Source organism: Apus apus, chromosome Z (assembly GCF_020740795.1).
Source record: "Apus apus isolate bApuApu2 chromosome Z, bApuApu2.pri.cur, whole genome shotgun sequence".
NCBI classification, from domain to species: Eukaryota; Metazoa; Chordata; class Aves; order Apodiformes; family Apodidae; genus Apus; species Apus apus.
The window spans coordinates 38,716,803-38,730,892 of NC_067312.1; the positions used below are offsets into that span (position 1 = coordinate 38,716,803).

General features: G+C 39.9%; 1 protein-coding gene across 3 annotated transcripts in view; it reads left to right on the forward strand.

Moving 5' to 3' along the window:
* The window catches only part of CEMIP2 (cell migration inducing hyaluronidase 2), a 54,112-nt gene extending 40,360 nt beyond the window's left edge, over positions 1-13,752 (forward strand). For all 3 annotated transcript variants that reach the window (XM_051642689.1, XM_051642687.1, XM_051642690.1), the window contains exons 15-24: positions 356-511; positions 918-1,095; positions 1,562-1,777; positions 2,503-2,711; positions 5,403-5,588; positions 6,686-6,905; positions 7,490-7,588; positions 8,748-8,896; positions 10,497-10,603; positions 11,371-13,752. In XM_051642689.1, coding sequence (XP_051498649.1) covers positions 356-511; positions 918-1,095; positions 1,562-1,777; positions 2,503-2,711; positions 5,403-5,588; positions 6,686-6,905; positions 7,490-7,588; positions 8,748-8,896; positions 10,497-10,603; positions 11,371-11,567 — 1,717 coding nt within the window. In that variant the 3' untranslated portion in view covers positions 11,568-13,752. The remainder of the gene's footprint in view (positions 1-355; positions 512-917; positions 1,096-1,561; positions 1,778-2,502; positions 2,712-5,402; positions 5,589-6,685; positions 6,906-7,489; positions 7,589-8,747; positions 8,897-10,496; positions 10,604-11,370) is intronic.
* Positions 13,753-14,090: the final 338 nt, after the last annotated feature.

Below are 14,090 nucleotides of genomic sequence, written 5' to 3' on the forward strand. Positions count from 1 at the left end.
ATAAAGGGTATGAGCTTTTAGAACAGGCAGAGTCTCTTTCTAATAGTAATAAAAAAGCAACTTTGGTAGTAAGACAAAATTATGGCCATTTAGGTTATGACAAACTGTATCTAGGATTGCAAAAGTGGACTGTAAAAGTGCTGCATTACAAAGGAAGATAAATATAATGTTCTCTGCGTTTCAAACTGCCTGTAATACTGGTAGCAGTTAAATCAATTGTTCTATGCATTTTAAAGGAAGGTCTAGATTGCTTTGCTTGAGCACAGTTACAGAAGTAAAAGTAGGGCTGTGCTTCACTGTGTTGAACTGCTGGAGAGTCTTGGCTAAAAGCTTAACTCTGATGTTGCTTTGATAGTGATGGGAGCTTCCCAAATGATGAAGGTGCCAGCCAGGAGGTATCTGAGTCACTGTTCATAGGTGAGAGCAAGAATTACGGGTTTCCAGGCGGCCAAAATAAATATGCGGGAACTGGAGGAATAGACAAGAAGGCACGAACCCTGCCTAGAAATAGGTAAGTATGTTATGAGTGAAGGAAGTAGAAATGGTAAAAGCATCATTCTCGGTATTGAATGTAAACACCTTTCTTGCTTAATCTGTGAGAGATTAGGAATCTGTTGAAGGTGACATTCTCTTTCTCTTTTTAGCACTTTATGTGCCGCTGTGTCACACATTTTTGCTGAGTCAGTTTTCATCTGATGTTACCACAGGTCACTTTTCCATAGGAATTTAAGTTATCCTGATTCAACATGATACATTTTTTGACTGATTTAGATAAGTGCAGAATCCTTTACTAAGATCTAACCTAGAAGTAACTCTCTTAATCTTGCTTTCCTGAGAGTAAATGTATTTATGACACAGTTACAGACTTACCATGGGTTTTGTTATGGGATGCTATAAATATGTGCTTGCATTAACAGAACATTTCCAATCAGAGGCTTTCAAATTTATGATGGACCTATTCACCTTACCAAGTGCACCTTCAAAAACTTTGTGCCAACTCCAGACAGATTTACCAGCGCAGTTGGATTCTTGATGAAAAATCCATGGCAGATGACACCAAAAAACAACATTTCTCTTGTTAAGTTTGGTCCAAATGTAAGTTTGTTGCAAGTTTTCTTTTATTCTTGCAAATGGCTTTTTCTTCTTGCTGTATTTAAACTAAACGTCTAAGGACACTAGGTTATGTTTTCTATACATTCTTCCTCCAGAGTTTCTCTCTTGGTTGGAAGTCACCAAAGGTGTATCCTTTGTCTTCTGTGCAGAAGAAATGATACCATGTTGCAGGCTATGTCTTTCATGACTAATGGTGAAGCTGAAAGGAGATTTTTGTAAGGTTTGTTATATCCTTAGTGATGAGTTTTCGTTTGCAAATATTAACACTGTTCAGAAGGAAGAGCTGTCCTGAGCCTAATTACTAAAAATCAAGATTTCTGTTTTTCAAGATTCCACTGTCCTTGCCAGAAGGTTATTAATCAACTGTAAAATTCCTGTGTTACTGCAGGTGTGCAAGTGTTAGTCTGTGGTTTGCCCGGGTAAAAAAATAAATATTTTTTGTTGCCAGGTTTCTTTGAAAGCCTTTTTTGGAAAACCTGGTCCCTGGTTTGAAGAAGGAGATCTGGATGGGGACAAGAACTCAATATTTCATGATCTAGATGGTTCAGTGACTGGCTATAAGGATACCTATGTGGGCAGAATGGACAACTACTTGATTCAACACCCCAAATGCATTAATATTACAGAATGGAGTGGAGTGGTTTGCAGTGGAACCTATGCACAGGCTAGTATTCTCATAGCAGTCTTTTTGGGGCAAATCTAAAATGTGAACAACTTGTGGGGGTGGGGGGCGTGTAAACCACAAAAATACCTATTACTAGATTTAAACATTTTTTGATGTTTTATAAGTACTTCTGTGCCTATTGCCCTTTTCAGCCAGTTGTGTATGTTGTGTTCCCTTCAGCATACAAGCTAGGAGTACCATATTAGATGCTGAAGGTAAAACCAGACTTGTATGCATGCCAGAATTTCTATGGTGCAGCCCTACCTGCTAAAACATTTTTGCGTCAGAGGTGTTTTTTTCCCCTGGAGTTCTGTCCTTATTTCACAGTGTGTTCTAAGGGGATTTTTAATTTTTTTTTTTTTTCTTCTTTTAAATAGAGATGTAAAATACCACCATCCAAATACAGATCTCACACAGGTTTCTTTCCCATTCTGGTTCCTATTCTACATGAGTTTGGCCAAATACCATAGCTCGTTTTCTCTAGATGTAGTTCCCCTTCCTCCCTTTTTTTTTTTTTTTTTGTTCTGTGTGTAAAATGCACAAAATCTACAAGAGTTTTTCAAATAGGGATCTCCTTCAGGAGATACTGACATATTCAGTAACTCAGAGCATCAAATGGCAGCTTTTTAACTAATACTGTACTGAGTATTTGTCACTATTTAATTTCCTTTTACACAGCATCTGAATCTTTCCTCTTTATTTTCATCCTTCTTAACATCATATAGGTTTATGTCCAAACCTGGAATGGACAGAATCTTTCCATGACTATCGTACGAGATGAGTACCCAGCCAATCCCATGGTTCTTCGAGGTATTAATCAGAGAGCTGCCTTTCAACAGTACCAGCCAGTAGTGATGCTCCAAAAGGGCTACACAATACATTGGAATGGAAAAGCTCCAAACGTCTCCTATCTTTATCTCATTAACTTCAACAAGTATGTGGACTTTCTTTTATGTAATTGAGCTGAACTGAAATAATGTCCCGCAAGAGAGTTTGTAACTGTCAGTAAGACTGGATCTTAGTGGTGACACACAGCCTTGGCTGCAGTGATCATGAGGCGGTGGAGTGCAGGATCCTGTGTGGGAGGAACAGAATACCTAGCAGGACCAGAGCCCTGGACTTCTGCAGGGCCAAATTTGGCCTCTTCAATCAATTGTTAAGAGAAGTCCCATGGGACAGGGTACTAGACGGTAAAGGGGTTCAAGATAGTTGGTCAACATTCAAGAACCACTTCTTGCAAGCTCAGGATCAGAGCATCCCAGTGGGTAGGAAATCAAGTAAGGGAGCCAGGAGACCTGCATGGGTAAACAAGGAACGGCTGGGCAAACTCAAGTGGAAAAGAGAATCTATGGATCATGGAAGCAGGGGCTGGCCACTTGGGAGGAATATAGGACTGTTGTCAGAGGATGTGGGAAGGCAATAAAGAAAGCTAAGGCCTCCTTGGAACTAAACCTTGCTAGGTAGGTCAAAGACAATAGAAAGGTCTTCTTCAAATACATTGCAGATAGAACTAACACTAGAGGCAATGTAGGCCCACTGCTGAATGAGGTGGGTGCCCTGGTGACAGAGGATAAAAAGAAGGCAGAGGTGCTGAATGCCTTCTTTGCCTCTATCTTTAATGCTGCAGACTCTCCCTAGGAGCCCCAGATCCCTAAAGGCCCAAAAGAAGTCAGGATGAAGGAGTTTGCTTTGGTAGATGAGGATTGAGTTAGGGATCAGTTGAGCAATCTGGACATCCATAAATCGATGGGTCCAGATGGAATACACCTGCAGGTGCTGAGGGAGCTGGTGGAGGTCATTGCTAGGCCACTCTCCACCATCTTTGGTAAGTCATGGGCAACAGGAGAGGAGCCTGAGGACTGGAGGATAGCAAATGTCACTCCAGTCTACAGAAAGGGCAAGAAGGAGGACCTGGGTAACTATAGACTGGTCAGCATCACCTCCATCCCTGGCAAGGTGATGGAACAACTTGTTCATGGCACTATCTCTAGGCATGTCAAGGATGATGGGGTCATTAAGAGCAGTCAACATGGTTTTACCAAGGGAAAATCATGTTTACCCAACCTTATAGCCTTCTATGAGGAAGTAACTAGGTGGACAGATGATGGTAGGGTGGTAGATGCGGTTTATCTTGATTTCAGTAAAGCATTTGACACTGTGTCCCACAGCATCCTCATAGCTGAACAGAGCTGGTTGAAAGGAAGAAGTCAGTGTGGTCAGTGGGACAAAATCTAGTCGGAGATCTGTGACTAGGGGAGTCCCTCAGGGGTTGGTACTGGAACCAGTACTATTCAATATTTTCATCAAGGACCTGGATGAGGGAACCTCAGCAAGTTTGCTTGTGACACTAAACTGGGAGGTGTGGCTGACACACCAGAAGGCTGTGCTGCCATTCAGTGAGACCTAGACAGGCTGGAGAGCTGGGCGGGGAGAAACTTGATGAAATTCAACAAGGCAAGTGTAGAGTCTTGCATCTGGAGAACAACCCCCCCGTGGACCAGTGCAGGCTGGGGGCTGACCGTCTGGAGAGCAGTGTAGGAGAAAGAGACCTGGGGATGCTGGTGCACAGGAGGATGACCATGAGCCAGCAATGTGCCTTTGTAGCCAAGAAGGCCAATGGCATCCTGGGGTGTATTAGAAAGGGTGTGGTTAGTAGGTCAAGGAAGGTTCTCCTCCCCCTCTCTTCTGCCTTGGTGAGGCCACATCTGGAATATTGTGTCCAGTTCTGGGCCCCTCAGTTCAAGAAGGACAGGGAACTGCTTGAAAGAGTCCAGTGCAGAGTCACAAAGATGATGAAGGGAGTGGAACATCTCCCTTATGAGGAAAGGCTGAGGGAGCTGGGTCTCTTTAGCTTGGAGGAAACTGAGGGGCGACCTCATCAATGTTTACAAATGTGCTAAGGGTGAGTGTCAGGAGGATGAAGGCAGGCTTTTTTCGGTGATGTCCAGTGATAGGACAGTGGGCATTGGGTGCAAACTGGAGTGCAGGAGGTTCCATGTAAACATCAGAAAAAACTTCTTTCCTGTGGGAGTGACAGAGCACTGGAACAGGCTGCCCAGAGAGGCTGTGGAGTCTCCTTCACTGGAGACATTCAAAACCAGCCTGGACGCGTTCCTGTGTGATGTGCTCTGTGTGGTCCTGCTCTGGCAGGGGGGTTGGACTAGATGGTTTTTCAAGGTCCCTGTCAACCCCTAAGATTCTGTGATTGGGTCACTTTTTTCTTTTAGTGCACATACTGAAGTATGAAAAGCAAGAGATTAAGTAATAGACCTGCACCTAAAGTTAAACTTTTGTGCAGTAGTGTCTTTAAGGAAAATCCTTTGGAGAAGAAAATGGGCAAATAGTGAAGCTGAGCAGAAATGGAGTTGAATAGTTTAGCATACTTTTTTTTCTTGTCAGATAAACTCATTAGATGATGTAAGTATAAAATGAAATATATCCTGACCTTATAAAAGTTACAATAACATGTAATGAACCACTGTGTAAAGAAGGGAAGAAAGACCTTCTGGTTGAGGGTTTGGAAGCTTTTTGTGTTCCTATTACTTGGATTTTGAGTGAACTGCTTGCTGTATATTGTCTTCTAAATAATTCCTAGAGTGAACGATAAATTTTATTTTGTTTTCAGGAATGACTGGATTCGTGTTGGTCTTTGTTATCAACCAAATACAGATTTTGTTATAGTATTGGAAACCTTTCAAAGGCGGTCATCTGCTCTGTCAAGCAAGGTCGAGCAGTACATGCCTGTATCTTCAATGATGGAACTTGAAAAGAATCGATCAGACAAGAAGTTTTACTTTGACAACAGTACTGGGTAACTCCTTGTAACTTGATCCTATTGGAAGATGTTGTTTAGCCTTCAAATGACCAGTTCCATTGTGTTAAAAGCAATAGATCGAGACACCTGCATAAGAGGAAAGTTGTTGCAAAGGAGGTCAAAGCCTATTTGAAAGAATACTTCATGTGACTTTGAATATCCAAAATATAGTAATTGTCACTGAAATACTTTTCCATGACCATCACAGTTTCCACAGCTAATTTCTACCCTATGTCTGGGAAAAATGTGGTATTTAGCACACTGTGAAGCAGTGTCTATTGGAAAGTAACTTTTAAATTTTCAAAGAAAATTTATGCCTTCTTGCTAAACTGTAAAGTTTAGAAACTTCTAAGAAGTTTTCTGTTCCAAGAACATTTTAAGAATCTGTTCTCAACCCTCTAAAAATAGTTTAAGGTTGTCATCACTCTTTCAAAAGTACTTCTGGTAGAGACCACCAAGATCATTCTGAGGGTTTAAGATATGGTCAGCTTTGAGTAAAATAAGTCCTACATATAATTTCTGTGTTACACAAATGTTGATTTTTAGTTTAGAATTTCTCTCCTTTACTTTGTTCCCTTATTTGCTCCTTTGTCTAGCCTTTGAAAAGACATTTATGTTTATTTTGTCAATGATACAGTCAAATACATAATTAAAGTCTCCTTGTACTGTGAATGTTAATGGCCACTACCCCATAAATTGCATTACCAGACATTTGCAACAGTTTAATTATTTTGTCCAGTACTGGTGAGTGAAGCTGACTATCTAAACAGTTACTGATGGGTAGATACTGCAGAGTTCTAACTGCAGTGTGTTTTCTGTTTCTTGCAAGCCACTAGTTTGATGAATGGCTGTGCTTTTCAAATCGTATGCCTTCATAATTACATCTCCTTTAATTGTTGGGAATTTCAGAAACGTCACCAGAGAATTCCTAACTCTAGTAAACTGTAAATATTTTGAAAATTTTGAACAATGATGCAGAACTGAATATTGTCATTTCTCTGCTTCATAAAATAATGAAATACATCTTTTATGGTTTAACATAAATACTTAACTTTCAGGCAACTGATCTGGTTCTTTTTTCCCTTTTTGTGTAGATTACTGTTTTTATTTCTTCAAGCCAAATATAATAGGGATGGTCACAGTTATTGCTCATCTCAGGGATGTGAAAGGATCAAGATTGTGACCAAAGATTCAGCAAAAGGGATCAGTAACTGCATAGCAAAAGCTTACCCAAAGTACTACCAAGAACCAACTGTCACAAAGCGGATGCCAGTAAAAACTACTGTACCATGTACAAACTGCGGCACAACTCAGGTAAAACCAAAGCCAAAACTTGCAAGAACTGCATAGTTGATGTTGCTGTGTGCTCATTTTAAGGTTTGAGTTTTAGGCTTTCAGCACAAAATAATGCACTTGCCAGTTTGCAGGGGTCACATTGTTTATCTTCTGAATGCTAGAAAGCAGGGGGTCCCTTGTAACACAAATATATCAGGTTTTGTTCTTTGAAAAACATTGGTCTCATTTTTGAGTACTGAAGAGAAGGGACATAGATCTGATGTGTATACTACACTATATCTGTACCCCATGTAGGATAGCTTTGCTGCAGAGGGCTCATATGTTCTTGCCCAACCTTCTCTCGTCTTTCTTGGATCTTTGTTTATTAGTATGAAATTGAAATTGCATTATATTTTTCAGCTAATAAGCTGATAAAAATACTGAAAATAAGGGATACAATGGGTTCCACTCTACATAATGACATTTATTAGCATTGCTAGTACCATAAATAATGCCGTTGACAAATGGATGCATTTGCTTTGGAGTATGTTGTAAATTGTCTGGCATGATAAAGTGTTGAAGACGTGGATATGTGTACTTAAGGTATTTCTTTTTATATCCAGATGGTATTCACCAGCGATCCTCACAGAAACTACCTCCTTGTGCAGATTAATTCATCTGGTAAAAAAGAGTTAGGCGGAAGTCAGCAAGCATTTATTTCTGTAAGTATTCTTTAAGGTTTTCTTCTAACTATCTTTCTTTTTAGCACTTTGTATTACAACAGTTGTACAGGTCCACATAATGCTGACCTCATTTTTTTCCCCTTGAGTTAAGAATGTAGCCTCATAGTTTAAAAGCCAAATAGTCAAAAAACTGATATTTTAACCTCAAAGTGATACTCCAAAGCTCCAGTTTGTATTTCAATCCTTTCCTGTAGAGAAAAAAATTGTGACATTAGGGGAGAGTTTAAAATCTTCAAATTCATGTTGAAATCTGGATGGATGTTTATTGATGGTTGCTTTTGGAAAACAAACAAACAAACCAAAACAAAACCACCCTGTTAAATCCATGTTGTTGAAATCATTTTTGTGCTAACACCTTGGTGAGTAAATGGGATGAGAATCTTTTAAGTCACTAAGCTTTGCTAAACCTCTTCAAAACAGCAATTACTACAGAATCCACAAAGTTTTTACCTGTGTTCTGATGTGGTTCTGATAAGCCTAGGGATGTGATAAAAAGTGGTTTACTTTGACTCTCCTATTTGCATGCTGACAGAGCCTTACACATGATGCCGAAATAGCATTTGCAGACATCCTCACATCATAGAGCTTAAAGCATGTATGTGGCTTACCTTCTGCAATGTCAGTGCCTTAGCTTGGTTGCAATAGGAAAACTCTTCAGTTGTTTGGACGAAGAAATGGCTCCTGAGCAGCCTAACCTTAGCAGCTGCAAACTTCTATGGGAATGTATGTGCCATATCCAAAGCAGTAAGAGCACTCCTTAGGAGGGAACTGGGCTTCTGCAGAGACAGAGTAACTACTATTGTCAAGAAGTCCAGGTGGTTCAGTATCTGCATTTCAGCTTTCAGAAGCAGGAGCAGTGACTGAGGCAGGTACTAAGTCACCTGAAACTTGCGAACTCCCTATGGAATCCAGGAGCTGAAGGGTCCCATGCAATTTTCATAAGTTCCACTGAAAGCCTTCGGTAAGGGGGGAGAATAAAGAGATGCTAGGGAGAAGCAAGTATTTGTAAGGAAATGAGTGCCCTGCTGTGTCTGAACTGGATGAAGATTAACACCAAGCACAGGAGTATCACTGTTAAATTCATATTAACTTTAGGAAAGAAATAAAAAGTTATTTTCTCATTTCTCCTCCCATTCAGGTCAATGACACTATGTTTTCCCTCAAGGACAATGGTATAATTATTGTTGTAGTTGATGCCTGCAGTGGCACAGTGTCAGGAAGCAAGTTGTTTTCTGGAGTAGACATTAAGCATGTAGATGAATATTTAAAATCTGGAATTCCGCAAAGGTACGTGTAATAACCATTTATTTCCAATAGGTCCTGTAAGCTCTAACTTTGCTCTCTAGTGAGTATTTAAATAATGATGTCTCTGCAGGAGCACTGAAAGTAAGCAAAATATATTATCTAAGTTGAGGGGAAAGGAGAAACATAGGAGCATTTTATCAGACACTTTAGCCATGTAGGAGAAAAAAAAGCAACTCAAATTCTGAACACTTAGGAGTTTCCGATGTTGCCTTTCTTTCACCTCAAAAATAATTGTTGGTTGTTTTTTTAAAAAACTAAATATCATATAATAACACATCTTTGCTTAAAACAAGGATAATTTTTTGTTTAATAAGATCACTTAAGGACACCAACAAGAACTATGTGACAAGATAAAAAGTGTCAGAAATATCAGCACTCTAATAATCTAATTTTGAATCAGGATCTAAACTTGATTGATGTTTTTAATAAAAAATATTAAACTATATTTAAATAACTTTCACAATTTTGAATTTAAATTTAAAAGTCAGTTGAGAGGATTGGTTGATTCACTGGAAGGCTGTGCAGCCATTCAACAAGATCTAGACAGACTGGAGATTGGGGCAAAGAGAAAGCTAATGAGGTTCAACAAGAGTAAGTGTAGAGTCCTGCACCTGGGGAGAAAAAACACCATGCACTAATGCAGTTTAGGGGTTGACCTGCTAGAAGGCAGCCCCATGGAGAAGGACCTTGGGGTCCTGGTGGACAACAAGTTATCCATGGGACAGCAATGTGCCCTTGTAGCCAAGAGAACCAGTATTATCTTGGGATGTATTAAGAACAGTGTGGCCATCAGGTCAAAGGAAGTTCTCCTCCCCCTCTACTCTGGCCTTGTAAGACCGCATCTGGAGTATTGTGTCTCCAGTTCTGGGCTCCCCACTTCAAGAGGGGCAGCGATATACTGGAAAGAGTCCAATGGAAGTCTACAAGGATGAGTAAGGGACTGGAACATCTGTCATATGAGGAAAGGCTGAGAGACCTGGGGCTGTTTAGTCTTGAGAAAAGAATACTAAGAGGTGACCTTAAGAATGTCTAAATATCTGAAGGCTGGATGTCAAGAATGGACCAGTCTCTTCTCAGTGGTGTCCTGTGATAGGACAAGGGGCAACGGACAAAAACTGCAACACAGGAAGTTCCACCTCAACATGAGGAAAAACTTCTTCACTGTGAGGGTAGCTGACCACTAGAACAGGCTGCCCAGGGAGGCTGTGGAGTCTCCTCCTCTGGAGACTTTCAAGACCCATCTGGAGGCATTCCTGTGTGTTCTGTCCTAGATGTTCCTGCTGCAGCAGGGGGTGCTGCAGCCCTTTATTCTCTTCGTGCAGCGCGACAGAAGGGTTGGGCTCCATCTTCAGAGGTCCCTTCCAACCCCTATGAATCTATGATTTAAAAAAAATCTAGGTGGTTGCTTTTCTAAGTACTGCCTTCAGAGAGGGTTGACTATTTCCATGTCATGAAATAGCATGTCATGAGTACTCTTAAGCAAGTGGACTATGTGGTCAACTAGCTGTAAAAGTATGTAGCAAAATATTAAGAAAACTTTGTTTTTATAACAGCTGCCCTCTCTGCACTGTTTCTGCTGCAGGTCTATCGTTCTACTGAGCACAAGAGGTGAGGTAGCAATTCCTAGTAATTTATCAGAAGCCTTAATGTCCCTGGGGACGGCTAAACCACCTTATCTTCAGAGCAACGGTTGGTGGAAATTTTGCATGTTTCTTTGACACCGCCTTAGTCTGTGTGTTTATGTTGGCATGGTGGGTTTCTCATGAGATGTGAAAAGGATGCAGCTGGTGGAGGGTGGTTGCCAGTTTGCACTGGTGTGGCTGGCTATATTTCAGCCCTTGTTGAGAGCAGGGGTGGTTAGCCCTTCAGCAGATGGGGCGGAAAATCCTTCATGTTGCCCCAAAGGGAGAGCATTGTGTGAAGCTTGTTGCAAGCAGAGATGCAAGGAGCAGTTATTTGTGCCTGTATGGATTAGTGAAAAAGAGCCCCAGGCTTTTTTCCCAAAGCCTGCATTTTGTGCCTCACCCAGCAAATGTTTCTGAACAATCCCCTGTGCCAGGGTAGTATTTCCTGTTCTAACAACATTTGAAAGTAGAGATGAGAAGTTGTTGGTATTCTGAGGGATGATTGCTTTATAAGCCACGTGGGGTAGCTGTCATCCATTCAGGGGCCCTGGCACAAGTCCTGTCTGAGAAAGCAGGTTTTATCACTGTCCGATAGCTGTGTCTTCAAGTTAAGATTTCAGAGTATTTAGTACTGAAGATTGAGAAAGGAAATTTCAGATCAGTATTTCCTTGCAAGGTGCATGTGAAGCTGAGAGTGGATTAATGTCCTGAATAATTCAGGTGATAGGCAGAATCTCAGAGGAGTGTGCTGTTCCCTTCCCTAGCCCTTCATGTGTGTTGTGCTTGGATGGGCTCAGCTGGTTCAGTAACACTGTGGTGTTCTTGTCGCAGGAAATCTGGCCTTTCTGGGCTTCAGAGGAAAAATTAAGCCATCCTGGATTAAGCTGTTTACCAGTCCTGCTGGGCATGGGCTCGTTCAGATAGAAAAGTATATCCCTTTGCAACTGGAAGAGTATGGCTGTGCCAGAGCAATCAAAAGCCAACGGAAAGACCTCGAACTTCTGAAGAAGGCTACACGATCTCATTAAAGACTAAGATATGTACATAAAAGTTGGGGGAGAAAAAATGTGAACTAACTTATTTTTTAATTTATGGCATTTTAAACTATATTGTTATCCAAGTAAATCATGTTGTCGTCTGACAGACGTTTGCCAGCATTGACTGCTTGAATGCCAATCTGTGCACCTTCTAGTTGTACAAAATATTAAAGAATTTATTGGTATTTGTATAAACAGGTTTCAGAATTTTTTTTCAGATGTTTGTATTTACTGTAAACAAGTTCTTTCTGTTTGATACTCCTTTTGTATGTGGGAAGGTGTTTATAAAAGCCTTAAATTTTTGATAATAAGTGCTGAAGTGCATCTTGGATTACTTGAAAGTTTAACATTAAACTCTCCACAAACAGCTTGAATAGGTCATTGTAACTTATGCATTTTCACTCAGCTTTTTAGGCATTTTTCTGAGGGTTTATTTAGGAGTCAGCTCAGTTACATTCTCAGTCTGCTTTCCAAGGTGTTAAAAACTGATTTCCTGACTCAAGGGGTTTTAACTGCAGTAAAATTTTTGCTTTGCCATGTGAAAGATGGAGAAGAGGGGGATTCAGAGATCCAGCCCATGGCTGGGTTAGGTTTTGTGTATCATGAAACAGTTTAACATGGCTATGTGTACTGGCATGTAATGCAGAGACTAAAATTACTACCCTTCTTTGGGATCTGTCATGGTATCACTTACTGAAGGAAAATAAAAATCAGTAAAAGGAAAATTGGCTTCATCCTGGCTCAAACCAGGACAGGATCACTGTTTACTATTCACCCCAAAATACACAGCTGCCTGGAAGAATTACTTCAGTAAACCATCTGGGTGTTAAGGCTGAAGTCTTTGGTACATCTTGACTTCACATTTTTCTTCTAAAGCTTTTAGCCTGAATGGCAAAGCTAAGATACTGTTATTCTCAATTTGTTATGAAACTAAGCTTCTACTAATGCAGTGATTCTATTTTATTTTTTTTTAAGGCTATCCCAGCTCTAACTTTTAAGTGAATGGAAAGTGCTCTCAGTTCATTCAGGCATGTTTTATCTTTTGCCTTACCTTTGATTCCTTTAATATACTCATGTTGATAATTCCTAATGATTCTGTATTAGGTCAAATTGATTTATTTTTATTTTGTTGCAATTATTGGATCCTTTCTGCAGATAGTGTGAAAATAATGTAGTACAACTGAGGCACAGCTGCCCTTTTCCGGGATCCTAGTCTTTGAAATTAAATTTCAGAGACTTTAAAGGTGTTTCATAATAGGGAACAATAGGTGCTGTAGAGCTAAAATGTAACCATAGTTCTAATAAAACTAAACATAGTTCCTTCATCTTGTGTATGTTCTCATTCATTGTAGCTGATATAATGTAACTACCATACAGAGATGCTTTTTGTTTTGAGTTCAAAATGGAGTTACTGTTGGAAATGGAACTATATGCCTGTCTTCTCCAAATAAGTTGATAAACTGTGGGGATTTATTTTTTTTTGTGTGCTTTAAAGGAGAGGAGGCACAGTAGCAGACCTATTATTCTGTTTAATTAAAATATGCTACCTCAGTGCTACAATTCAACTGCCTGGTCTAGTGTAGTTTCTTAAGTGAGAGGGGAAGAGAAAGGAGCACAACACAAGAGATGAAGTTAACAAATAGATTACTGATGTTATTTTTATTGTAAAACCAAGCCAAATGGATGATTGTGTGTTTTGCAGTTTTGATGCACAGTTTCTTGTATTATAAAACAAAACAAACAAAAAAAACCACCAACAAAAAAAACCCAGAAAACTTAGGGGGAAATGTGGTAAATCTTTAAGACTAGCTATGTTTGGTGTTGCTAATGCAGGGCAATGTAATTTAAGTGCTCTGAGTGCAGTATAGTGGTAGTGTTTGGGGATTAAAATGGTTTTAAGACTTGTTTTGTGGTCCTGCTCAGCAGAGAAATACTGATGAAATAGTGACCTTCAGGCTTGTCAAGTTGGCCATTACTTATGAGATTCTGCTGTTCTAAGCCATCTTTTAAAAATTGTACTTGGAAGTGTCAAGAGTATGCTGATGTAGGGCTTAACTGATGTACAATTGGACCTGAAGTGAAATTTTGTTTTTGTGTAAATTTAAACACTTGATAAATTGCATAAATAAATTTTTACATCTGACAAGGCAATAAAATCTTGGTTGTCTTCTGTTCATTTATAAAGTATTTTTGTAAAGTGTATTGTATGAATATTATAACTATTTTATTTCAAACACCAGTAGACCTATGAAGTTAATGGATTGCTTCCTACTATTCATTCAGAGACCAGCTGAGAATACAGGAAGAGGAGATGCTGATTGATACTGAAGTTATAGGCCTGTATCTAAAGTCTGTTACCTTCAAGTCTATCTGAGCTGCTGAATTTAGAGTAATTTCTACTTCATGGAGGCCAGTGCAGTGTTTTTACCCACTCAGGGGTGTCCGATCCATGCCTATAACTGCATTATGGGGGAGTCAAGATGGAGGCAGGCCATGTTGATGGTGCCCAATGGC